The sequence below is a fragment of the Caretta caretta genome, chromosome 2 (genome assembly GCF_965140235.1).
Source record: "Caretta caretta isolate rCarCar2 chromosome 2, rCarCar1.hap1, whole genome shotgun sequence".
Lineage (NCBI taxonomy): Eukaryota > Metazoa > Chordata > Testudines > Cheloniidae > Caretta > Caretta caretta.
The window spans coordinates 157,121,966-157,146,895 of NC_134207.1; the positions used below are offsets into that span (position 1 = coordinate 157,121,966).

General features: G+C 43.0%; 1 protein-coding gene across 6 annotated transcripts in view; it reads right to left on the reverse strand.

Moving 5' to 3' along the window:
* Positions 1-24,930, reverse strand: part of COL15A1 (collagen type XV alpha 1 chain) — a 290,144-nt gene that overhangs the window by 47,294 nt on the left and 217,920 nt on the right. For all 6 annotated transcript variants that reach the window (XM_048839369.2, XM_075125516.1, XM_048839366.2 and 3 more), the window contains 7 exons: positions 22,030-22,095; positions 19,651-19,686; positions 18,313-18,375; positions 16,436-16,513; positions 16,288-16,323; positions 370-423; positions 229-288 (listed from right to left, as the gene is read on the reverse strand). In XM_048839369.2, coding sequence (XP_048695326.2) covers positions 229-288; positions 370-423; positions 16,288-16,323; positions 16,436-16,513; positions 18,313-18,375; positions 19,651-19,686; positions 22,030-22,095 — 393 coding nt within the window. The remainder of the gene's footprint in view (positions 1-228; positions 289-369; positions 424-16,287; positions 16,324-16,435; positions 16,514-18,312; positions 18,376-19,650; positions 19,687-22,029; positions 22,096-24,930) is intronic.

A 24,930-nucleotide genomic window follows, 5' to 3' on the forward strand; every position in this document is an offset into this window, starting at 1 on the left:
TCACTGAAGTCAATAGAACTATTCACACAAGTACGTACTACTCAACTGGAGTTAGGATTACAGAAATTAGGGCTGAATTATTGTTTATCAGGAGAAACAGAATGATCATGTTAACATTTCTGGGTATTGCAAGCTGGTTTTATTCCTAGAATAGATTCATATATATTAGCCTCAATACAGGATTATATTCTTGTTTACAAGAAATTTCAGTACCACTGCAGAACTTACATATAATGTTACACCCCGTTCACCTTTTACACCTTTCAGTCCATTCAATCCTGGGCGGCCCTGAAATGAAGAGAAATGTTTTAGTGTCCGTACAGAAGTAAACTGCTATTTTTATTACATCTGAAAGACCCTAACACGTACAGGTCGTCCAGGTATACCAAGTTCTCCCTTAGGTCCAGAAGGTCCTACTGGTCCCTGGAGAGAAAATAGAAAGAGTGATTAGCTGAGAAAAGGAGCAAAATTTAAAACTTTCTATATGGAACATGATAGTGACTCATGTTCTGGTTATTTTGAACGAACATCAATGTGTTTTTAAAAAAGGTTCCCTGTCTGCAGACTAATTCCCTTCAACAACTATTCTGAGAGTACAGATGTGAGGCAGATAGTCCTGCATATAAAAATGGAACCCCAAGATTGTGATCTTTGGAGGAAAAGATTCTTTGCTCTCACTGTCAAAGTCTAAATTTCACCCAGATTTTGTGTGTCCAAAGCTGAGCTGCCAAGTATAAAGGGGAACTTATAAGCATCTGTCTATAGAACAGGAACTGTCTCTCTCTGCATGCCTGAATGAAAGTGTGATTGGTGTGATTTCTATGGAAACTTTCTGCTAGTCTTGCATTTTTAAAATTATTTTTGAGTGGGGACTTTTTAGGATGATTGAGAAAATGTCTAGACTGACCTCAAATGTCTCCAAAAAACCCATAGACCTCTTGACTGGATATATTTTTCAATCTGTGGACTTTCCAAGTGCAAAACTCCTGGAATGAGGAGAATCTTTATTTACATAAAGGTGACCTAATTGGACCCCAGTGACCATGGCTGCTGCTGATTGCTGAACACTGGCCAGGTGATATCATAATGCCTGACAAAGAAACCCATGCTTCTTCCACACTCCCAGCTGTAGAAGTTGCATATTGCTGGACTCTTAAGTGTCAACTTCCACAAGTAAAAACCTCTAGCCAGCAACAAGTCCATCCACATAAAACAGCAGAATTGAGAAGACCACAGGCTAACTTTTTTCAACCAGGCTAAATGAAACCGCAAGAGTAACCAACACCATTCTGTATATGTAGTAACTTTTGGATTTTCTTTTCTTTTCCAATTTGTATTAGCAAAGGGACACCTCTGCCTTAACATTCTTGCAACGTTTTTAACTCCAGCAGGTGGCTGGTAGTGAGTGTGTGTTTGAGTGCAAAACAGTGTGTGTGGATAGAACCCACAGAATCTGAGAATGGTGCTGAGATGGATCCCTGTCCCCGGGGTGCCACCTGGAACTGACGTACAGCTGAGACCTCTGTCTCACCAGTCTGGGTTCCCTCTTGCACTGTGACAAGCTGCAAAGCCCTCCAAGCTTGCACTCACACCAACATCCACAGGCTGGGGCCACACCCAGCTGTGTTCATAAATGCTCTGGCCAGCCACTCATGAACCCACAATAAAGAAGCTACAACCAAAGTACTCCCAGCTCCCCATCCTAGACCCCAGAGCTATACTGTCCTGCCCTGGTCAAAACTCAACCAGTATGAATTTATTATCCAGTCTGCCACTTCTACAAAGGAAAGTGGAGAGCATCAACTCTTGTTCATGAGCTGAGGTTTATCCAGTTTGCACTTCAAACAACACACAGTGTTTTAGGTACAATATAAAATAGATTTATTAACTGCAGAAAGATAGCTCTTAAATGACAGCAAACAGATCTAAGTAGATTACCATAAGAAATAAAACAAAACCATAATCTAAGCCTAATGTACTAGTTAGTATTTGAATCAAGCAGTGTCTCACCCAGTTAGATAGTACAAGCAGGTTAGCTTTTACATACACAGGCAGACTTCTTTCTTTCCTGCCTGGGACCAACACTTCCCACCCAGTTCAGTCTTTTTCCTCTGGTACTTTCAGGTGTTGCTGTTGTAGGGAAAGTAAGGTCCAGTCATGATGTCATTTCCCCCTTTTATATCTTCTTCCCACTTGCTGGAAAGCTCTTTTGCTGTTGCCTGGGTCAAAAAGTTCCCATTGTGTAGTTCTATCTCTGAAAGGTTTCTATTGTACACAGTTCCTGGGGTAATCCTTATGGTTGTGTATATTTCCTTGTAGCAGATAGAGCACTCACCGCTGCAGCACCTCCTGCTGGTCAGTCTGGGAATTAGCTCTTTCCAGCCTCAGAGCGCCTCCTACTGGCCAGTGTCTCACTTGCCTCAGGCCCCGTGTCCCTCCCGGACTCCGGTGCCCTTTACCTTGGAGCAGTGCCCCCACATGCTGGGTCTCCCTTCCCAAGGGAATCCTCTCCCCCATGCCCACCTTGCCTCAGTGGCTACTGCCAGTCATCATCTAGCCCCCTTTCTCTGGGGCAGACTGCAGTATGCAATGGCCATTCATCACTGACAAGAGGGTTGGACCAGCTGCCTCTGCCTATCCCTGGGCTGCACCTCTTCAATCCCAGTACCTCCTTAGGCCTTTACCAAGGCCTCAGCCTGGGGAATTGCCAGGCTGGAGCTCCCCAGCTCCTTTAGCCCTCCCCCAGCACTGCTCTGTTTCAGGTACCCTTTTCTCCCAGGCAGCTAGATCCATCTCTTTCCAAAGCTAGAGAGAGACTGCCTGCCTTCTGGCCCGGCAGTCTTTTATAGGCCCAGCCTGGCCCTGATTGGCTGCCTCCCAGCCTTTTCTTATTGGCTCTGAGCCCCAGCTCTCTCCAAGGGCTGGCTTTTAACCCTTTCAGGGCTGGAGCCATTAACATTGTTTGGCCTTTTTATCGTTGTACCTGAAAGGCTGCTTATGGGTGTTCTCAACCTCACAACATGGTTCAGTAGCACATACGTAGCCAGACTTCATAACTTCACATACAATGATAGCACATACAATCCAGCAAGATATTAATGTCTAGCAGATCAAGACTTTCAGAATGATACCTCACAAGGCATACTTGTACAAAATATATCATTATTATATGACAGTGGTGAATATAGGGTGCCACAGGTATCTCTAGAGTAGTTCCTCCAATACCCAACAGCCCTACATTAACAATGGTGCTGTCTAAAGATCACACAGGCCTATGTATCATGCATTAGGGGTTGTTGCCAAAAATAAAAAATACAATCACCCATTCATCCAGACCACCTTAGTAGTTTTAGACAATTTTTCTAAATTCCTGTTGCCGAGGCCCTCTTCCTTAGCTAATTTAAATGATAATTAGAAATTTGTCCCTGAAAATATCAATTTGTTGTGGGCAAGAGCCAGGATTACTCAATATTGACAGGTTTCAGAGTAGCAGCCGTGTTATTCTGTATCCGCAAAAAGAAAAGGAGGACTTGTGGCACCTTAGAGACAAACAAATTTATTTGACCATAAGCTTTTGTGAGTTACAGCTCATCTCATCGGATGCATGAAGCTCACGAAAGCTTATGCTCTAATAAATTTGTTAGTCTCTAAGGTGCCACAAGTACTCCTTTTCTTTCTGTCAATATTGACAGTTGCTCCTGGGTCCTGATTTTAAATCATACCAAGAGGTATGTAATAATATAAAGATCCCACATTTTCAGTATTTACAAGTAAAACATTTTATTGTGGAATCTGGATATGTGGCAGCCCTTTCTAGACCTTTAGCCACATTGGATGAGGAACAAGCTAGAACAAAAGGTTTAATTTCTAAGATACATACAAATTTGACTGAGAAAGATGTTAGAAAACAATCCAGATGAAAAGATGGGAGACAGACTTGGACAAAGAAATTGATCTGGCTAAGAGTGTCTCCATATAGGAAAAGGGATATACATCCTCAATTTGGGTGGCCCATAAGGAATTTTTTATAAACTACTGTATAGATGACAGTTAAGCACCATCATATTTTTTGTTATGAGAGAGGTATTCCTATGGTGGGGTTGTAGGAAAAGGGGAAAGATTCTTGCACATGTGGTGATTGCACTCAGGAATTAGATGGTTTTGGGTGGAAATTATTAAAGAGATTCATTGTATGACAAAATGCTGGCTGGTTTCCCAGAGATCCCTGACCTACTTGCTTAATGCTCCAGTAAAGGATCTGCATTTTAAAGAGAACAACAAATTAATTTCTTTTTATTGTTAGCTGCTAGACTTTGTATTGGAAAAATGTGACTCTTCCTCTTATGGAATTGTGGTACAGTCCTTGCAATGGAAAAACTTTCATATCCAGTACGTACACAAGAGATGCACCAAAAAGAGGATAGGTACTTATAAATTTGGTCACCCTTTTTAGCAAATTCAGAGGAGGGCTCCCCAGCCAGTAAGCCAGGTACTGTGAAAAATAACCTGATCCTGAATAAGAAATATATGACATACCATGTTAATGTTTTATTGTAATTTTGCCTTAATACAAGTTTCAAAAGGAGTTATATGTTTAATCTTGAAAAAACTTGTTATTTTCACCTTCATTTAAAATACAAATGACAAATTTAACAAGTGGTGTCATCTCGAATGTTTCTTATAACCTTTTATTGGGGGATAAGGAGACAAGCTATTTCCTAACCACCAGTAATTTGGGCAGGCTGCCTTAATTGGCATCAGAGCTGTAGTCCCAAAATTAGCTTCAGTCAGCGAGTGATTTGACACCCCACATCCTGTAACTCATACTTTGTTGGAACATAAATATATAAAATGGCACTGAAATTGACAATGTTCTGTTGCTCTGGGGACTGATAGCTAAAAAGACTACTGTCTTCTTAAGTTACATAGAGTGTGTAAGGAATTGTTGGTTTATTTGAGGTGGTTTAACCAATCTCATAATTTGATGATTCTAGAAACCCACTTTATTCTAATTTGATTTGTTTATTTGTATTTTATTTTATGGTTTTGTTTAGTTGTTCAGGCAATAAAACATTTAAAATTAGAAACCTGTGTGGTTTGGATGGTTTTTCCTCAGACATCAGGGTTCAGAACCACCTAGTGGTGGTTTGTAGAACTGCTCTATACTCCTCCGTATCTGGTGCTCAGGTAGGAACATTGTTGTGTTTTGAGGGAAAGTTGACTTCTGTATATTGATCCCTTCTTTCAGTGAGCAATGTAGACTCCAGAATCATTGGGAGTCTGGGGTGATGCATAGCCACTGGTCAACCACTTTTCCACCCAATAATGTCTATACTGCTTGCACAGAACAGACAGATTCAGACTTGAAGGCTTTCAGCAGCTTTTCTGCATACTGTATGATTTAAGAGTGTCTCCCTTTATTGAACCCTAATGTAAAAATTGACCAAGTCAAACCCAAGAATATTATTTTTCTTTGAGGCAGTAACTCTCAATATTGTCTGGGCAAAACAGTCAGTGCTGTGTACTGTATGTACTGTTAGAATTTTCTATTACAGATGTAAGCAGAGTCAGGATAGGCTCCACCCTGACATCTGGTGGTGAGGTGTGGCAAGTTGTGGAAAAGAACTTCAGAGGCTGATCTCATTTGCATAGACACACCCACCCCACCTAGAATGAGGCCATAACTGCCCAAATGGTCACTTTGGCTGTTGTGGGATTCCCAGTGTCTCTGTTATTGCGGAGGGAAGAATAAATTGTTATTACCCTGATTATGGGAACTGTGCTTGGAACTGTACTTGGCCTTTTGTTATGATGGAGGGACTCACCATCAACTGAGTAGCACTCGCTAGGCAAGGGACATGGGTTCCAAAACTCTGTGAATTGAGAGAGACTTGAGATAGGTATTAGTACCTGGTGGTGTGGGCCCCTTTGAGGGCCTGAAGCACTAATTGCACCTCTGTCTCTCTCCGCTGTGGAATGTCAGAGCTAATTTTGAGTCTATTAAGAGTCTTGCTACACGTACTGTGCTGCATTCACTTTGGCCTTATGGTGCACCAGCACTAAAGCTCCCACTACTATGAGCTGAAATCACTGAGCACTGTGTCAAGTAGTGGGGAGCCGGAAGATCTAGAGTGCAGTGGTGCTGTTCGTGGATAGGCTGGCGGAGTGTTCGTGGGACGGCGAGGTGAGCAGAGCTGTTTGTGAGACGGTGAGCTGTGCAGAGCGGAGCCAGATGTGGTGGAGCGGAGCTGGTCATGAGACAGCAAGCTGAGCAGAGCCCTGGGGGGCAGTCAGCTTCAGGACACGTAAGGTGCCCCTTACCTCTTTCCCCCATACACAGGCACATTTTAGCCAGACTGGGGAGTAACACTATACAGATGAACTTGTGAACTCTGGGGCTGGACTTTTTGGACTTTGGGTGATTTGTGGATTGCTGGACTCAAGAGACGTTTGGGTTCTGGGACTCAAGAACCCGAGGGAAAGGATGTGGCCCAATTTTCTGGGGTGGGTCTTTGCTCATGGTTTGGTTAATGAACACTAGTTGTGGTGTTTCCCCAATTTAATGCTGATGTCGTTTACCTCATGTTATTAAAGATTTTCTACTACACCGAGACTCTGTGCTTGCGAGAGGGGAAGTATTGCCTCTTTGAGGCGCCCAGGGGGCGTGTAAGATTTTCCCAGGTCACTGGGTGGGGGCTCGAGCCAAGTTTACATTTGCTTTGATGAGAGGGAACCCCTGTGTACTGAACCCGGCCCTTGCTACTATCAACTTGGCCTGGCAGAAGGGTTACACAAAAATTCAATGGGTTTTTTATATCATTTCATCCTGATGTCAGTTTTGTAGGAGCCAAAAATGCTCCTACAAAATGCTTGATTAGATGGTTGTTTACATTGCAGGAGTGCCCAAAGGCTCCAATAGGGATCAGCCCCCACTGCGTTAGGCACTGTACAAACACAATCTGCATCAATGTTCTTGTTCTGCACCCGACACAGAGGTAGCAAAGGCAGATTTCTTAGAATACATTTTTTTGCCCAGATCCTGCAAACACTTTCCCACATAAGTTATATTACTCACACAAGTGGTCTTATTGATGTCACTAGGGCCAGACCGGGAACTATATTCTGTTTTACTTGCTCAGGGCTAGAGTGTAGCTGGCCCTTAAGTGGCTGCAGTGGGGTAGGAAGGAGTGAGCAGATTCCCCTCATGAAGGTTGTGTAGCCAACCAGAACTGCAGCCCTGGTAGTGGAGAGAGAACAGGAGCTGCTTCTGAGATTCATCCCCCAGAGCAACTTGTCTGAAAGGGGGCTTAGAGCAGGCAGAGCCATGATGGTCTCTCCTATGCCATGCATGCTCCTTCCAGGGCAATGAGTGATTTGGAAAGTATTTGCCTCACTGAGGCAGGTTGCCTCCAGTACTCCCCTTGGGGTGGCATGGCCCCATACCATTCCTTACTGTGGGCTGTGATGAAATGCCACAACCTAGCCCTACAATTATTTTGCACATTTAAAGCTGTAATGGATAAAGAGTCTGATTCACAGCAACCAGTACTGGTCTCTGATGAAACTGATAGTAAATAATATGACTGACACATCATTCCATTCTATTGCTCATGATTCATAGATTCCAAGGCCAGAAGGGACCATTGGGATCGTCTAGTCTGACCTCAGGTAGAACACAGGCCATGGAACTTCCCTGAAAAAGTCCCTGGAAAAATCATGGAGCAGGTCCTCAAGGAATCAAGTCTGAAGCACTTAGAGGAGAAGAAAGTGATCAGGAACAGTCAGCATGGATTCACCAAGGGCAAGTCATGCCTGACTAATCTAATTGCCTTCTATGATGAGATAACTGGCTCTGTGGATGAGGGGAAAGCAGTGGACGTATTGTTCCTTGACTTTAGCAAAACTTTTGACACGGTCTCCCACAGTATTCTTGCCAGCAAGTTAAAGAAGTATGGGCTGGATGAATGGACTCTAAGGTGGATACAAAGTTGGCTAGATTGTCAGGCTCAACAGGTAGTGATCAATGGCTCCATGTCTAGTTGGCAGCCGGTATCAAGTGGAGTGCCCCAAGGGTCGGTCCTGGGGCAGGTTTTGTTCAATATCTTCATAAATGATCTGGAGGATGGTGTGGATTGCACCCTCAGCAAGTTTGCAGATCACACTAAACTGGGAGGAGAGGTAGATACGCTGGACGGTAGGGATAGGATACAGAGGGACCTAGACAAATCAGAGGATTGGGCCAAAAGAAATCTGATGAGGTTCAACAAGGACAAGTGCAGAGTCCTGCACTTAGGATGGAAGAACCCCATGCACCGCTACAGACTAGGGACCGAATGGCTCGGCAGCAGTTCTGCAGAAAAGGAACTAGGGGTGACAGTGGACGAGAAGCTGGATATGAGACAACAGCGTGCCCTTGTTGCCAAGAAGGCCAATGGCATTTTGGGATGTATATGTAGGGGCATGGCCAGTAGGTCAACGGACGTGATCGTTCCCCTCTATTCAACATTGGTGAGGCCTCATCTGGAGTACTGTGTCCAGTGTTGGGCCCCACACTACAAGAAGGATGTGGAAAAATTGGAAAGAGTCCAGCGGAGGGCAACGAAAATTATTAGGGGACTGGAACACATGACTTATGAGGAGAGGCTGAGGGAACTGGGATTGTTCAGTCTGCGGAAGAGAAGAATGAGGAGGGATTTGATAGCTGCTTTCAACTACCTGAAAGGGGGTTCCAAAGAGGATGGATCTAGACTGTTCTCAGTGGTAGCTGATGACAGAACAAGGAGTAATGGTCTCAAGTTGCAGTGGGGGAGGTTTAGGTTGGATATTAGGAAAAACTTTTTCACTAGGAGGGTGGTGAAACACTGGAATGTGTTGCCTAGGGAGGTGGTGGAATCTCCTTCCTTAGAAGTTTTTAAGGTCAGGCTTGACAAAGCCCTGTCTGGGATTATTTAGTTGGGGATTGGTCCTGCTTTGAGCAGGGGGTTGGACTAGATGACCTCCTGAGGTCCCTTCCAACCCTGATATTCTATGATTAAGTCCCCACAGAATATTTTTAGAAAAAACATCCAATCTTGATTTAAAAGTTGCCAGTGATGGAGAATCCACCACAATCCTTGGAAAATGGTTCCAATGGTTCAGTCAGGAGCATGGGATTTAGGCATGGAGGAGGAAGAGAAGCTGAATAACACAAAAAGAAAGAAGAGTTAAAAGAAATTAGACTGAAGATATGAAAACAGAGTAATTGTAACAAATGAGATAAATGAATAATGGAGTGAAAATGGGAGAGCTAGAAAGGGAAGAAATAAGGAAAGCAGGGGACAAAAGCAGTGTCGAGAGGTGACCTGCAAAGTAGTGTTTTTAAGGATGGTAAAGCTGTAGAAATGTTCTGAATGCCTCTAGAAAGAATGAGGTCAGAGAGACACCCAGCACATTATTCTATTGCTCTCCTTAGATCTGCTTCCAAGGCCAGAAATCCTTATTCAAGTCTTCCTCACATCCTGTATCATCTACTGCAAATACTGTTTCCTTGGGCTTCACAAGCCCCTGCTCTCACAGGACAGAAGGCAGCAGCTTCTACATCCATGACACTAAGTCCAAATTACACCTCTAAGTTCAAATTGTCGATGAGGAACTGCAACGTGCCTTAGCTCAGAATGTGCCTGATAATTAAGAGCCCTTTTGAAAGTGCTTCTCAGTGTTGTGTTGTCTCTGACAGGCTGTTCAATGAAGTCTTGCTACTGCTGCAGCTTCCTACAAGGAGGCGCAGATCAGTTCATTTGGAAAGTGTTCCCCTCATTGCCCTGCTGTGTTTGCTATTCAGCCAAGTCCTGCTGCTACTGCTTTAGAGCACAGAACCACTAATAAAGCTGGGGCACTGGAGTAGCTGCCTCAGCTGGAAGAGTTGTGTTCCATTCATAGCTGTGACTGGTGCATGAGTTGTGGTCCATTCATAGCTGTGACATGGTGACTGGGATGAAGGCACATTCATTTTACTTTGTATTTTCCCACGTTTCTGAGTGGGACAGTGCCCACACGATAGGGCCTCTTTCCTAAGCCCATCAGACCCCAAAGGCTTCCCTAGTTACTATGCAAAGGGCTCTCTGGGGCAAATCAGGCTCTTGGCTCAGTCCAGTAGCAGTGGCAATGGGAGCACTGTCCTATGCCTCTGCCATACAGCAGGGGAATGGGAAGGCATCCCTTTTGGCTGAGGATGCAGACGGCCTTATCAGCACCCCAGAAAACTGGAGATGAGCCTAAGGTGCAGGGTCGGCCGGCTACCCTCGAAGATGCTGGAGGTAAGCAGGGCATATAAGGCCAGTTCTCTGTCCTCATTCCCACTCACCCTAGAAGGCTATTCCGATCCTGGGCATTCATATAGTGACTTTTTTACCCAGAGACCCCAAAGCACTTCACAAAAGTATCTATAGTGTTCTCCATTATACATGTGGAAAAAGCAAGGGACAGAGAGGTGAAGTGACAGCTCGCAGTCACACAGCGAGTTGGTAGCACAGCTGGGAGTAGAACCTGGGTCTTGTCATTCCTAGTCTGACCTTCTATCCGTGCTGCCTCTCGATGTCAAGTGGTGTAGGCAGCCTGGAGGCCTATTTGGGAGCCAGCAGGGTGCCATGAAAGCTTAGCTTTATAGCTGTATTTGGATGATATTTGCCCTCGGGGGTCCACATATCATCTGATTAATAAGATCTGAAATACTGATATTGTCTGAATAACAGTCTGTTCACCAATCCCTACTCCAAACTAAGAGACTGATCTCCGAATTGATGGACTGTCAACTACCTTCTCCTCTCATTCCAAACTGGCAACCATTTGTCTTTTGCTGTTTTCTAACAGCAATAATGCATATTCATGGAGAAGCCTAACCCATCTATCTGATGATTAATGTGTCAAACTATAGTTTGTGATTCACATATAGTAATTCACTGTGTAAGCAGCCAACTTAAAAAAGAAAAGAATTCACCACAGGATAATTCCTAAGCAAAAGTATGATTAACGTTGGAATATTTTCAAGTTGTGTCATCCATCTAGTACCATCATGTATATTTCTCTCCTGCCCAAACATAAGTAAATTAAAAGAGAACTTTTACAATTAGTAATATAGGGTAGTGTTACTGAACAATAACAGCAACTTCAAGAATCTGAAAAGCCCATCAATACTGGCATCCAAATCTGCTATTTAATAATAAAATTGCGACATGTTACAGGGGATTTCAGACTCTTCTTTCACTTCCTGTTTGTAGTCAGATTGTGCCTGAGTGATGTCAGCTGAAGTCTAGGGTAGGAACAGACAGCAGCTGACAGGCAGGTTCTCAGGGATGTGAAAGAACCACAAGATTGCCACCTCAAATGTTCAAAAATCATGGGTCAGGCCCCCCAAAATCATGAGGTTTAAAAATTAATAAATTATGGGCTCCTTTTCTGTCCCTTCTGGTTTTAGAGCCTTTAAAGAACACTTGGATCAAGCTGCATCCATGAGGGCTAGAGATATAAACCATCAAAAATAGGTGAGATTCTCACATAATCCCAAGTCTCCAGGTGCTGGGGTTTTAAGTAAAACATCAAATAGTGTGAGACTCTCAATAAAATCATTAGAGTTGGCAACTCCCTCATTATTTCCTGCTTCACGATTCCAGCTCTGGCCCCTCCATGATGAGTATCAGTAACTTGTACAGGGAGCGGAAGGCAAGTTACCACCACTTGCAGCAGCTAGGGGGTGAAAGAAGCAAGTGAAACAGCCTGTAAAAGCATGGGGCTTACAGGAAGAGAGGCATTCTGCCATCAATGGCAGGGTAGGGAGGGTAAATTGGACCCTTTGATAGGGAGAGGGTAGGGTTAGCGCTTTGATGTTCTTCTTTCAGGGAGCCAGTTCTCCCTAATCCTCCGTACCACCTTGGGAGGGTCAGGCTATCATTACCAAGGGAGAGCCAACTCCCTGGGGCATCACCAGTGCAAGGAAGCAGATCAAAGGTGCTAACTTGACCTTCACTCTAGCAGAGGGTTGGTTTTAGTGCATATTTTCTGCTTTTGTTGTCAGCCATGCTGGCCTCGTAAGAATGCCGTCACTCTTGACCTGCTGCTGGAATTTGTACTGGCATCTCAGCCCCCAAGCAGCTGCTACTACTTACTTAGTGCCCTATATCCAAAACTGCTGCTATTCCTCACCCTCCCTGCTGTCCTTCTGGAGCCTTGAAAAGCAGGGAAGCAGTAGGTGGGACAATTCTCTTACATCTGTAACAGGCTTCTTGGGAGCCTGCTCCTCAGCTGATCACACCCCAGGCATCATAAATGATCAACCTTGAAGGCCCACAAAGGTGCCATCTACTTTGAGGACCTCAAGTCATTCTGCTGCAGTTGAGATAAGGTGAGGCTCTTGAGATAAAAGCCCCTTGACTTCAGTTCAGTTGTCAGGTTGGCTGTGCAACTGCACCAGAGTGTAAGGGGCATCTGGAGCCTCTTCTTACATTCCCTGCACAGCGTACCTACATTGCCAAATCCTGCACAGCCTCCTGCATTGGTGGATGGAGCCTTGACTTCACACTCCCCTCACGATGCTATGGCCAGCAGAGCTGAGCAGGCAGAGACGAAGAAACAGAGGCAGATTCATGACTCTCTGAAGCTCCTACTCCATAGCTGTGCTGCCCCTTCCTCAGGATAGATTGCAAGGTGACAATCTGATCCCTAACGGGGAGGGAGATGGGATTTTTGAGGGATGAGTCATTGACTCTGAAATTTACTTCCCCAGTTGATTTACCAAAGCCTGATTTTTCTTTTTTTTTTTTTACTTTCTTGTCATGCTGCATCACTTACTGCTTCAAAGAAGAGTACCAAACTCATAAGAGGGAGGGGGAATGACCATTCGGGAAGGGGGAATTTGGGAGGGTTCATTTTTGAACATAAATATTGGTCCTATTATCTAATTTTTTTAAATACAAATTTCACATGGGCCCAGAACCCTGGATAGTCACAAACAAACAACTACATACGTACACAAAATAAACTCCTTGCGTTTCTGGAGTTCCCTCAGAGTGAATTGTGGAAGAAGAGATAATTTGTCACATCTACTGAGGTGAATTAGAAGAGGGTCAGGCTTATCTCTAGACTCCCTTGTTTTTAGTGAGAAGACATAATTATGTCATCCTATCATTTTTAAAGGTCTTATTTTTTCATTCATTGCCTTCTTACTATGGCGTAATTTGTAGGAGATACTTCTGCTATCACCACAAAGAGTCCTTCAGTGATGAAGTGCTCAGGCTTCAATCTCACAAACTGCTTGCCTTGCCTTCAGACATTATTACAATCAATATATTTTGCATTAGGATGTTATAAAGCAACGGAGTGGGAATGAGGGAGGAACTGGATGATTCTAGGCATAGAAAGACTGGACCAAATCCTGAGACAGCATAAATGTGTCAAATTCGAATGAAGTGTAGCCATTTAGGCAACTGTCAGTAAGGGCTTGTCTACACTTAACACACTACAGTGGCACAGCTGTAGTGTCAGGTTGCCCCGCTGGCTGAAGAAATCCGCCTCCCTGAAAGGCAGTAGCTAGTTGGATGGAAGAATTCCTCTGTTGACTTAAAACTGTCTACATGGGGAGTCTTAGGTCAGTTTATGTCACTCGGGATGTGGATTTTAGCTGGGTCAACCTAATATTCTAGTGTCAGGCAGGCCTAAGGCATTCACGTGGTACAACATGTGTACCCTGAGATACTTGAGCACCCTGTGGTGGTGTAAAAGGATCCTGAGTGCTCTTCAGTGGGGGTGGAGAGGCTAGGTCAGAAAAGGGACATGTCCTGTCAGAAAGACCATGTGTCTAAGTCAAAAGGCAAGATCAGCTCATCCCGCAGTGATTTAAGGGGGCGGGAAGGGAACTTAAGGCGATGATGTAAGTTAGAGTAGCCCTCCCAAGATACATTTGCACCAAAGCAACCAACAGAAGTGTCATGCAACACATCCAACCAGCCCCTCAAAAAAGACTTCAGTAAAACAACAGGTACTGACAAAGTACCCAGAACACCAAAATTACTGTATGTCAAAAATCCCCTTTGCTGAAATTTGCCATCTGGCACAGGGCATCCTTGGCCATACTATATCAAAAGCTGAAGCCAGGAGATAGCCAACCGCTAAAAGGAAGTGGTTTAAACCACTGCATAATATTTCATAGTCTATCAACCCAGCAGGTCACCAGGGAACATGGTAAAAAAAGAAAGCTGATGCAAACAGACACAGCACAAGAAACATCAACTTCGGCACATAACAAATGGCATCAGCAGGAGGGCAAACAAATCATAGGTTCTCAAAAGGATGCGAACCTAACACACAAGCATGCACCAGAGGCAACCAAAGCATTGCCAGTCAATCTGTGCCACCATCATAGGTATGGCATAGCATGATATTTCAGAAATTTCTCTACTGCATTCCTGCCTGCCATCTTTGCAGATGCTCCCAACCTTTCATTAATGTCATTAGTGCTATAGATCCTGTAGCCTTTGTCAATCTGCTAAAAGCAAACTGCCTTCTCTGTCAATTTTTCTAGCCAGCTAGAGTTAAACCACAAATTCACCTGGTGTAATTTGCCTTTGAATCACAGCAGGATCTCACTTTGTCACTCCAGGACACTCGCTTTAAATGCTGGAACAAATTTTCCAATGTAGATGCTTGCAGCTGTGCACTTAGAATTGTATGCATATAATTTATGATCACAGATGTGATGTGTATGTATAAAGTGAGTATTTGTGCATGAACTTAGTCAGCTTGGCACCCAACTAGCAAGTAACCATGTAAATACCTGATGCAGATACACCCATTGGGCATTTACATTCATAGATTAGACATGTGTGCAATCACATGTGCCTAAATTTGAACATCTGACCTGCTGTATTTTAAACTTACTGTACATTACTTTTACACACAATTTTCAGGATTGCATTTTCCACACTGAGACTATTATAGCTGTAAAAGGAAAAGATAAAATGCTCACTAAAATTGTGGAAACTGAAATAAGCAGGGGTCATGTTGTATCATAATTTGGGGACAGGAATTTAAGAGCTGATATCTTCCTAAAATTCAGACATGCCAGATTCATATGCGAGGTAAAGCCATTGAAAGCAGGTTTCAGAGTAGCAGCCATGTTAGTCTGTATCCGCAAAAAGAACAGGAGGACTTGTGGCACCTTGGAGACGAACAAATGGATTGGCGCATAAGCTTTCGTGAGCTACAGCTCACTTCATCGAATGCATGCCTTAAAAAAAAATCTGTACGAGTTTTTTCATGAAGTTGATAAATTTCCACTCCACACAGCTAAATTCAGTGCCTTGCGTAATGACAGGTTTCAGAGTAGCAGCCGTGTTAGTCTGTATCCGCAAAAAGAAAAGGAGTACTTGTGGCACCTTAGAGACGAACAAATGGATTGGAGCATAAGTTTTCATGAGCTACAGCTCACTTCATCGGATGCATGCAGTGGAAAGCCATGCTCCAATAAATGCGATCGTGTCTAAGGTGCCACAAGTCCTCCTTTTCCACTGAAATCAGCGGAGTTACACGAAGGATGAATTTGGTCCCAAATTGCATGTGGTCAGGAAGGCCACTCCCCTCTTCTAGCCCAGGGAGTTTTTTTAAATCTGAAAAAAACTGGTGCGTTCCAAGGTAAAGGGATTAAAATAATCAAATCTGGAACTCACTGCGACTGATTGTACCAAATTCATCCCCGCTGTGACTTCATTGAATTTGGCCAACTAGTCTTTATCGTTCAACTATTTTCGAGTTATTAAGTTTCAAGCTTTGGGAGCAGCATTCCTTGTAGAGTCAAAACATTGCAAACCTAGGGAGCCTAAAGCAAAGCATCTAAAGCTATATTTAGGTACTTCAATAAATGGCCTCATTTTCATGTCCAGTCTGCAGCTTCCACTGAAGGCAAGGGAGCTGAACATAATTCAGCACCTGTGAAAATCAGGTCAGACTTAATGTAGATGCCTGAATATGGGTTTAGGTTTCTAGCTTTGGAAACAAGTTTTGAAAATTTTGGCCTCTGTTTTTTAATAATCAGATGATACATATGTGCTATCACTTGTTAAATTCTAAACCAAAACAGGAACAATTTGCAGTACTGTATACCAAAGACAAATACTTCGAAGATATTGCTGTCTGTGGGTCTGAAAATTATGCTTCATCTTTGCTGAATGGTATTGAAAAACTAAAGCTAATTGACTAAGTTGAGGTAATCTCTGTAAAATCAAAAAGTACAAATACATTAAAAAATAGCAAATATCTTACCATAGGCCCTCGTGGTCCCACTGCCCCATGCTCACCCTGTGAGAAAGACATTCATATTAGTGATGAAGAGAAACTCTAATGTCTTGTTGGCTTGGTTAGTAATGGAGTGCAAGTGTCCCAAAAGAACTTGGTAACAGTATTAGCCTACCTTCTGCCCTTGTCGTCCTGTAAGTTCTCTTAGAGATCCATCTGCAGATATGATAACTCCTGGTTCTCCCTTTTCACCCTACAGTTCACATAATCATTTTGTGATGTTTATACAACAGTTCTAAACAAAGCTTTACTTGCAAAGACCAGACAGCTTCAAAAGGTCAGTGCAGCAATATCTTTGTTGGTTCAAAGTAGTGACAGGCTGATGGGAGAGATGGCAACTACAAAAAAGTGACTAGGGTGGATTTTAATTGGGGGGGGGGGGGAGATGAGGGTTGTTTCTTTTTTAACCATGGTACAATAAAACAAAAACATCCTGCTCCTAAAAACCCTGAAAGAGAACCAAAATAATACAACAAGCCTTCCCTCAGCTAGTGCCCCTAACTGAAAGTGTAACATGAAACCTAAATAGCTCCCTGGCTGTCATCAAAGCAGAGGTCTTTTCTTCTAAACATTTGGAGCATGATGCTGTCCTATTACCTCTAGCCAATAAACTTTAGTCACCCAGAGCTGGGCGGTGAACCCCTTCGTTTCACTAGTAAGCTGCTCCCGCAAGGAGGGCTCCAATTCAATTCAATGGAACCAATCACGTGAATAACTGCTCCGCAGTGGGAGTAAGTGGTTCCCATTGTGGCCCTAGCAGCTGCCACCACCCACCCTACTGCAGCCAAGGCACCCTGAACAACCTGGTCCCACAACCTCAAAGTGAAGAAATTTGGCCTCTGGCTTGACACCAACCACTGCCCCGCTCACCACAGTAACTCTGCTGAATAGTCAGCTCAGTGCACTGCCATTCTACTGCATCTTCCCCGAAGCTTTAGAAATGTTTGAGTCATTCATACTTGGGCTCACAAGAAGGCTTGCCTTGATGCATTACTGACCCCATCTCCTGTTCAGTACTATGGACTCAGAGCCATGAGGAAAGTACCCCAGGGACCTCTAAAGGGAGTATTTCCCCAAATATTTATTCAATGGCCCACACTCCCAGGGGTCTTTCAGTTCTGCAGCCTGAGATCAGTAGCCTTAAAAACAGCTGCCATTCTTGGCTCAGGATCATTGAAAGACCATTGACGCTGTGGTCAAACACATTCCAGAAGATCAGCATGCCATCTTTCATTCACTGGCATGTAATTTCACAGTTAAGAGTCTAGTTTTGCTCCGCTCTGGGAACCTATTTCAGACTTTAATTAAACAATATCTACACCATCACATTAACTGACAAGAAATCAACATGAGCTACCTAAGAAAGCAAAGGATCAGAAGAGTGGTCTTTTGCTTTCCTTTTTCTCTTCTCTTCTCCAAGGCTGCAGTAGCCCAGTTGTTCCTGACCACCTGCTTCCTGCCCCCATTCCTCTCCCAACAATGCCACAATCCCAAACCTCACAGAACTAGAGTCCTCAAATCCTGCTCATTCTGTGTAGTGGGGTTCTGCTACAGGCAGGTCCTCTGCGCCCATGGAGGAGGGAGCAAGATTTGTCCTTCTATAATTTACATAGCCTTTTTGCTGTGCTTCCTTTTTCCTTCCTACGCCATTGGCATGGATGATCAGTTTACAGAAAAAGGTCACCTCATACCCAAAATGTTTAATGTTTACGCAGAGTCATTCTGACAATTGTGCAAAATGAAATGTAGAGTTTCAGCATCAGAGTCTGTATATTAGTCCCCAAGAGAATTTCAAGGTATTTTGTTTAATAGTGCTGATTTCCACTGACATTTCTTTTGAAACTCTAGTACCAACTCATTAATATCCCTGTGGAGAGCAAAATGAAAACCATAAAAGCAACAGAGTAATGCCACCAGACGTAAATGGTTTAACTCATTTCTGAGCATATTCATCTCTCTAGTGCACATGGGATGCTACTCATTCCTTCTTACCGGTTGTCCTTTTGGTCCTTGTAATCCAGTCAGTCCAATATTACCTTTTGGTCCCCTTGGGCCCTAAAAGGGTAAAAATAAAAGTCTTTTATAACTGGTTTGAATAAGAGCTTTTCAGATATCAGTTGAGAATAAGGAAGCACATTTTGATCAATTTAATTTCTTATAGTTGGAGATCTGAAACTTTGAATCACTCCAGTTTTAATTGTCCCAGGAATCTCCTTTCCCTAGTCTAAGGCCACTGCTATCTGCATCACTTAATTACAGAAACTATTCCCTACAGTTGTTCTGTGGAGAAAGGTTGGCTTGCATTTTGTGTTGCAGATTTCCCTTAAAAGTGCACTGAAAACCTTTTTTACCGTGCAAAAGCTGAATTCCAGTTTCTGTGTTTCTTCTGCATCAGTAAAGAACAAAACTGACAGCTAAAGCAGGATGAGAGTGACATTTAAGTCTTCACAATTATTCTAGTAACAATTAGGGATCTTATACAGCTTGTTACATTAATTTTTAAAAGCTTGTCCATTCATTTTATCCATTTCCATGCAGCCCACAAAACCCAGACCTACCTTTTGCCTAGATTATTCTGCCTATGGACTATGGAGCCTGGGATCCTGTACCCAAACCTACACGTTGAAACCATCAGTGGCTTTTGAAACTTTTGAAAAATTCTTATATTTGAATCCATAAACTAAATAAAATTGGTAGGGAGTTACAATTTGATCACAATAGACAGCCAGCATGATACTAAGGTGCTGGGACTTTGGTATTATATCATTTTGGAGAAGTCCTGTAACATTTAATGAGAAATAATTTTGCAGAGTTCTTTGTGTCATCCTATGGAATTTAAACAGGGTATTGTGTCCCTCTTATAGAATGTTATAGGATGGGCCAAAAAAAATTATAGAAAGGATATAATTCTCCATTAAATGCTATAGCTTTGAAGGTAATTTCTTTAATACCCTATTGATTTCATCCCTATTAAATTCTGTAGGACTTTTCTATAGGGACTAAACACTTATCAGACCTAGTTACAGATTTAAAATATGGCGCTAAACTGAATTAAGTCAAATGTTAGGTATAAATATGATACAATTTATGTACCAAAATGGATGATGCATCTTTTGACTTCCATTGAACAAGTGTTTATTTCTACAGTATTTGTAACATTCTGTCTAGTTTTACTCATTTCTGTCTAGTTTTATTCTCCAATTTGACATTTATGAGCTTTGAGAATTTGTCAGGCTTTGTATCAATTTTGTATGATTCCAAATGCTGAAACATTAATGAGCTCATTTCCATATTTAAAACTGACTTAAAACCTTAGAACATAATGCTTACAGGAAATCCTGGTAAACCGGGCCTGCCATCTGGCCCCTGTAAAACACAAAAAACCCACAAGTACATATTATAGTGTAAAGTGGATTTGCAGTTTCTGTGTCTCTACTAGTTTGTGAACATTAACTATTTTTAATGGTATTCACATGCAAAATACTTCATTAAGGTGGTGTTAAGGTTGCAGACATGCAGCACTGTCCTATGCTCTCTCCAGAGCATAGAGATTAATTCTCAAATGTTGGAAAACCCAGGAAATGCAGAGAGTTTAGGTGACATTTCCCTCACAGTACAGCCACATAATATCTTAACTCTGCCCTCTCTGATCTCTGTCCTAAGGACATCATGGTACTTTACTCCTTCTTCAGCCTCTGCTAGCCTGCAGCAAATAGCTCATGGATCTGTGGTGTTGCACAGAGCACAGCAAGGGCCCGTTACACTGTGAATAGGAGACCTGATTGGGATTTGCGCTGGGCACAGAGGAAGTGACAGATTTGTTGAGGGAAGTAAGGTACTGTTATCATCCCAGTTGCTCTTGCCATCCCCAGGGGGTCAGATTTAAGGCTGAATGGCTGTGCTGTGTGTGAAGAGTCATCTGTATTGTCTTCTTAGTCATGGTGAGCTTGGCAGTCTACTACTCCCCCTGTTGGCTCTCCTTCCTTTTTAGGGAAAGGTCTAAAGCCTGGCTGTCCACTACAGGTAGCCATGGAGATTCTTGGGTGGGAAGCCCAAGGTTCTCCTTCTCTCTGCAACCCTGTCAGTGATGCAGTATGGCCCACCAGATTCCCAGCATGCCTCCTCCAGACCTGTAACTGAAATATAACATGATATGCATTATATACACTACCTAGAATGCATTTTTGCTGCACAATATGGAAGATGCAAGTTACACAGCGGTTAGAATCCGCTATTGTGAGACATGCTAGACTGCACAAAGAGCTACTGCCAAAATTATAGGGGCCACTGGATGGGGTGAGCAGAAAAAGCTAAGAGACCACAAATGACAGGTTGCAGAGAAAGGGCTAACAAAGTCCGAAACAGAACTTTCCAGAATCTCAGAAAGGATTCAGCCTTAATCTGCTTCACGGGTGGACAGAAGTTTGCCCCTTGCTCCAATTAAAAAAAAAATCAACTGTGTTCAAAACAAGAATTAAACATTTACTTTGGTAACAGGAGCTACCAACACACGCAATGAAAATAATAAAAGATACAGTTTGTTCATGTCAGATAAATTGTTCTAACAGGATATTCTGAGCATCTGGCATTTCTTGCCCCATTTGGGGAGACTTAGCCTCGAAGCCTCTTATACACACTGCCCAGGAGGTTTGTAAAGGTGAGCTACTCAAATCCATAAGACAAGTGGGCCAAATTCTACCCTCATATGTATCCCTACAGCTCCCACTGAAGTCAATAGAAAATGAATGTGCTGTCTTGACTTCTCCTCTAGACCAGTTTTTTTTCATCAAAAAGCAAAAAACCAAAAAACAACAACAACAACAAAACACCAAGCAAAAAACAAACAAAACAAAAACAAAAAACCCACCCCATAGCCTTCTTCCTCAAATGTGTCTTTTGGGACAACTAGTAAGGGGTTCTTAAATGATTCCCAGCCATTATTCACATGAAGCTTAGTTATCAAAGGGGGCGGGATCTGCAGGGAATAGCAATGAGCAAATCCAAAAACGTAACCTTAAATCAAGTCTGCTTTGCTTTGTATAAAAGCAGTGGTGCAAAGAAGCCTGAGCATACTGGTGAATCTAGCCGTTGGAGCTTGGAATCAGTTCAGAGAAGCATCCAGAATTTCAGATGTTTAACTGAACTCTCCTAAACTCCTGGCTGAAAAAAACAAGCCCAAAATCTTGTATCAATAGTTGTCTCATAAGATTTCCATCTCTTTCAGTCACAGCTAGAAATGCCATGAGAACAGCCTCATTTGCAGTAGTTCAGGATTTCTGATTCCAGGCTCAGGCAGAAATGAACAAAATCTTATCAGAACACTTCAGGACCCTAAAAACAAACTAACAAGCAAACAAAATATCTGGTCCTAGAAATGGATGCAAACTTAGTAGGCTTTTATTTTTTTCTGCACCAATTCTCCTCTTCCAGTTAGGCAGACATCTGTCGTTCAGGGTCAGAGTTTGGCCCATCTCTAATTCTTTTCTTTATAATACATTTTACACAAATGTAGGGAAGTTAATTTACCAACACAGGATCCAGTTCTGTTCTCAGAACATGTCTCTCTACATGTCCCACAGAAGTCAGTAAGGAGTGTGTGTGTGTGTGCGTGTGTCTGAAGAACAGGGAGGTGGGCTTTGCATAGTACTTAAAGAGAAGCACTGAAGTATGAAACAAATCCTTGCATTTAATAAGGCAGAATATACTCACTGAAGGCCCAAGCAGTCCTTTAATTCCCGTAAAATTAGAAATTCCATCCGTATCATTGAGAAGTAGCTAAAAAATAAGGACAAAGAACAGAGTATCTCAAATATTTAATTGGTTCTCTGGGGTAGACACATTTCTAGAAATGCACAGACAGCTTACAAAATCCTGTAATAACTATGGAGATAGAAAATGTAGACCTGGCTATTGGGAACATTCTTTGCTTTTTCCTTTGGTGTCATGTATTTGGAATACCACTACTTCGCATTTTTATTACACCTTACATTAACGATCTCAGAGTGCTTTGCAGACATTACAGAGCTGAGTATCTATGTCCCTGTGAGGTAGGAATCCCTACGTTACAGATGAGGAAACAGACACAGAGGGGTTGTGACTTGAGATCATATTTTCTCTATAGGATGAAGATTAAAATAAGTGCTTTAGACCCCATGCTTCAATGCTGAGTGGGTGTTGGAGTCTGAGGCTATGGCTACACTTGCAGATGTAGAGCGCTGGGAGTTAAACCAGCCCTCGGAGACAGCAGCAGGGAAAGTGCTGCTGTGTGTTCACACTGTTAGCTGCAAGCGCAGTGGTGTGGCCACATTAGCAGCTCTTGCAATGCCACAGAGAGAAGTGCATTGTGGTAGCTATCCCAGTGTGCAAGTGGCTGCAGAGTGCTTTTCAAATGCGGGGGGTGGTGGAGTGTGACAGGGAGTGTGTTGTGTATATGTGGGGTGAGAGAGTGTGTTTTGGGGGGCAGAGTATGTCACCATGCTGTCTTGTAAGTTCAGACAGCAGCAGGGGGAAGGGGGAAAACCCTTGACATAAGCCCCCACCCCCTGCCTCTCTCTCACACACACACACGCACAAACGCCTGCCTCTGCAACAGGCGCATTCCATACTAATGTTTTGCTTTGTGTCCCGGAGCAGATAAGCATGCCGGATATCAGAAACGGAGCTTTGAAAGGGGATATCCACATGCCTGCAGCTGAGTACAATGACCAGAACGGCCACTTGATTTAAAGGGATTATGGGATGTTTCCGGAGGCCAATCACAGTGCAGTAATGCAACACGTCATCCACACTGATGCCTGAGCATTTCAGCCAGGGCGCAGCAAGCTCTATGTTTCTCGTGGAGGTGGATTACCAGGGGTGCTCCAGCCGCGGAGTTCAGGTGCTCTACGTGCCTTGCCAGTGTGGACACCTCAGGAGTTAGGGCGCCCGGGGCTGATTTAATGTGCTTTAACTTGCAAGTGCAGCCAAGCCCTCACTGTGCACATCTCATTGCAGGATTCAGGCTCTAATGACATTTTGTTCCTATTTCATTTTGGTTTCGGACAGCTTCTTTACAGATTGAAATTATTTCCCCCATAGTGTATAATGCAGTCATACTTTACAGTACAGCAGGATGGTGACAGCTTGATTTTGTAAACTATCCATATATGCCTTTTACATAGAAGAAACCCTCTAACTCATCCTTATTCAGTTTTTCCTGATTGCTTCATTTCTTTCACTTTCTTCCTGATAGTCCCATTTGCTTTAAAAAACATATCCCTACTTTGCTCTCAAATATGTCTTCACACAGACTTTAACTTGTCCAATTTGTCTTCTGATTTGTATATCATTCTTTCATCTAAGCAAGCAACTCTATCCACTCCAGACTCAGATTGCGTATGTTGTAAAACACATCCTGTGTAATACCAGCACTTGAACTCCAAACCACCATCCCTTGCTATACCGGCTACAGACACAACGTTTTGAAAATTGCTGTTTGCAAGAGGGTGGGTCAGAAAAGGAAAAGCAGAAGAAAAATCTCCTTTGACCATCACATCAGGGGACATTTATAGCCACTGAGCACTAATACATACAATGAATTGGGCACATTCCAGATTCACTTCCCTCCAGGTGTGGTGCAGCCTCCTAAAGGATGTTGTTCTTTGCTGGATGCTGCTACCTGCCTCCTTTTTCTTCATATGCCACAATATGTGCAAAGATGGGTGCCAAATATTAGGAGCTGAAATTCGTATGTAGGCACCTGGAAACCTATTTGAGGTTCATGTGTCAGCACTCTGCCCCTGAGGAGAGCAGCATCAGACCCCTGTGCAGTTTGCTGCGGCCTGGCTCCCAGTGTAGCAGAATCACATTGGTTCCACTGTATTCCAGGCTCTGTGTCCCTCCAGACAGGGGGCAAGATGTGTGCTAATTACTTCAATTATAGTAATAAAAGCATTCCGCTGTTGCAATTGTTCTGCCATATCTTCAGTTGGTGGCAGAATTCCAGGAGCCCTGAGGTTACACAATCCTTTTGAATTACTCAGTATTTAACCATTCACTTTGGGGCTGATCTAGAGACTATTGAAGTCAATGGAAAAACTCTGATTGATTTCAACCTGCTTTGGACCAGACAATTTGTGTACAGTGTAAATGATCTGTAGCCTCAAGCCTCAATTAGACTATATGTGTGTCAGGCAAGCACACGCATTTTAAGCAATTCTATAGCTATATGAAAATACAGAGTACAGAGATGCCTATCACATAGCAGACTCCTCGTCTCTCCATTCCGCTCCAAGTGTAGTCATTTGCTCTGTTTTTTCGGTTTGTTTGTTTTGCAAGCAACTTTCACAGTGATAATGCAGCAATGAGACTGCTTGACATTTCACGTCAGCCTTTTGAGACCATATCCTGGGCTGCGAGTGCTGCCTAAAACATGGGACTTTCTTTTTTTACTAATATGTTGAAGTAACAATAACATTCATTAGCTTTACTGGTTAATGGATTCTTGGATTTTAAGTACATTATGTGTGGAGCTTTCAACTGCTCATCCCATGGGACATTAAAATGCTAGAGGCAGAATTGCTAAAAGAACATAATGCAAAAATCATTTAAATTTCTTTTCTATTTCCTGGA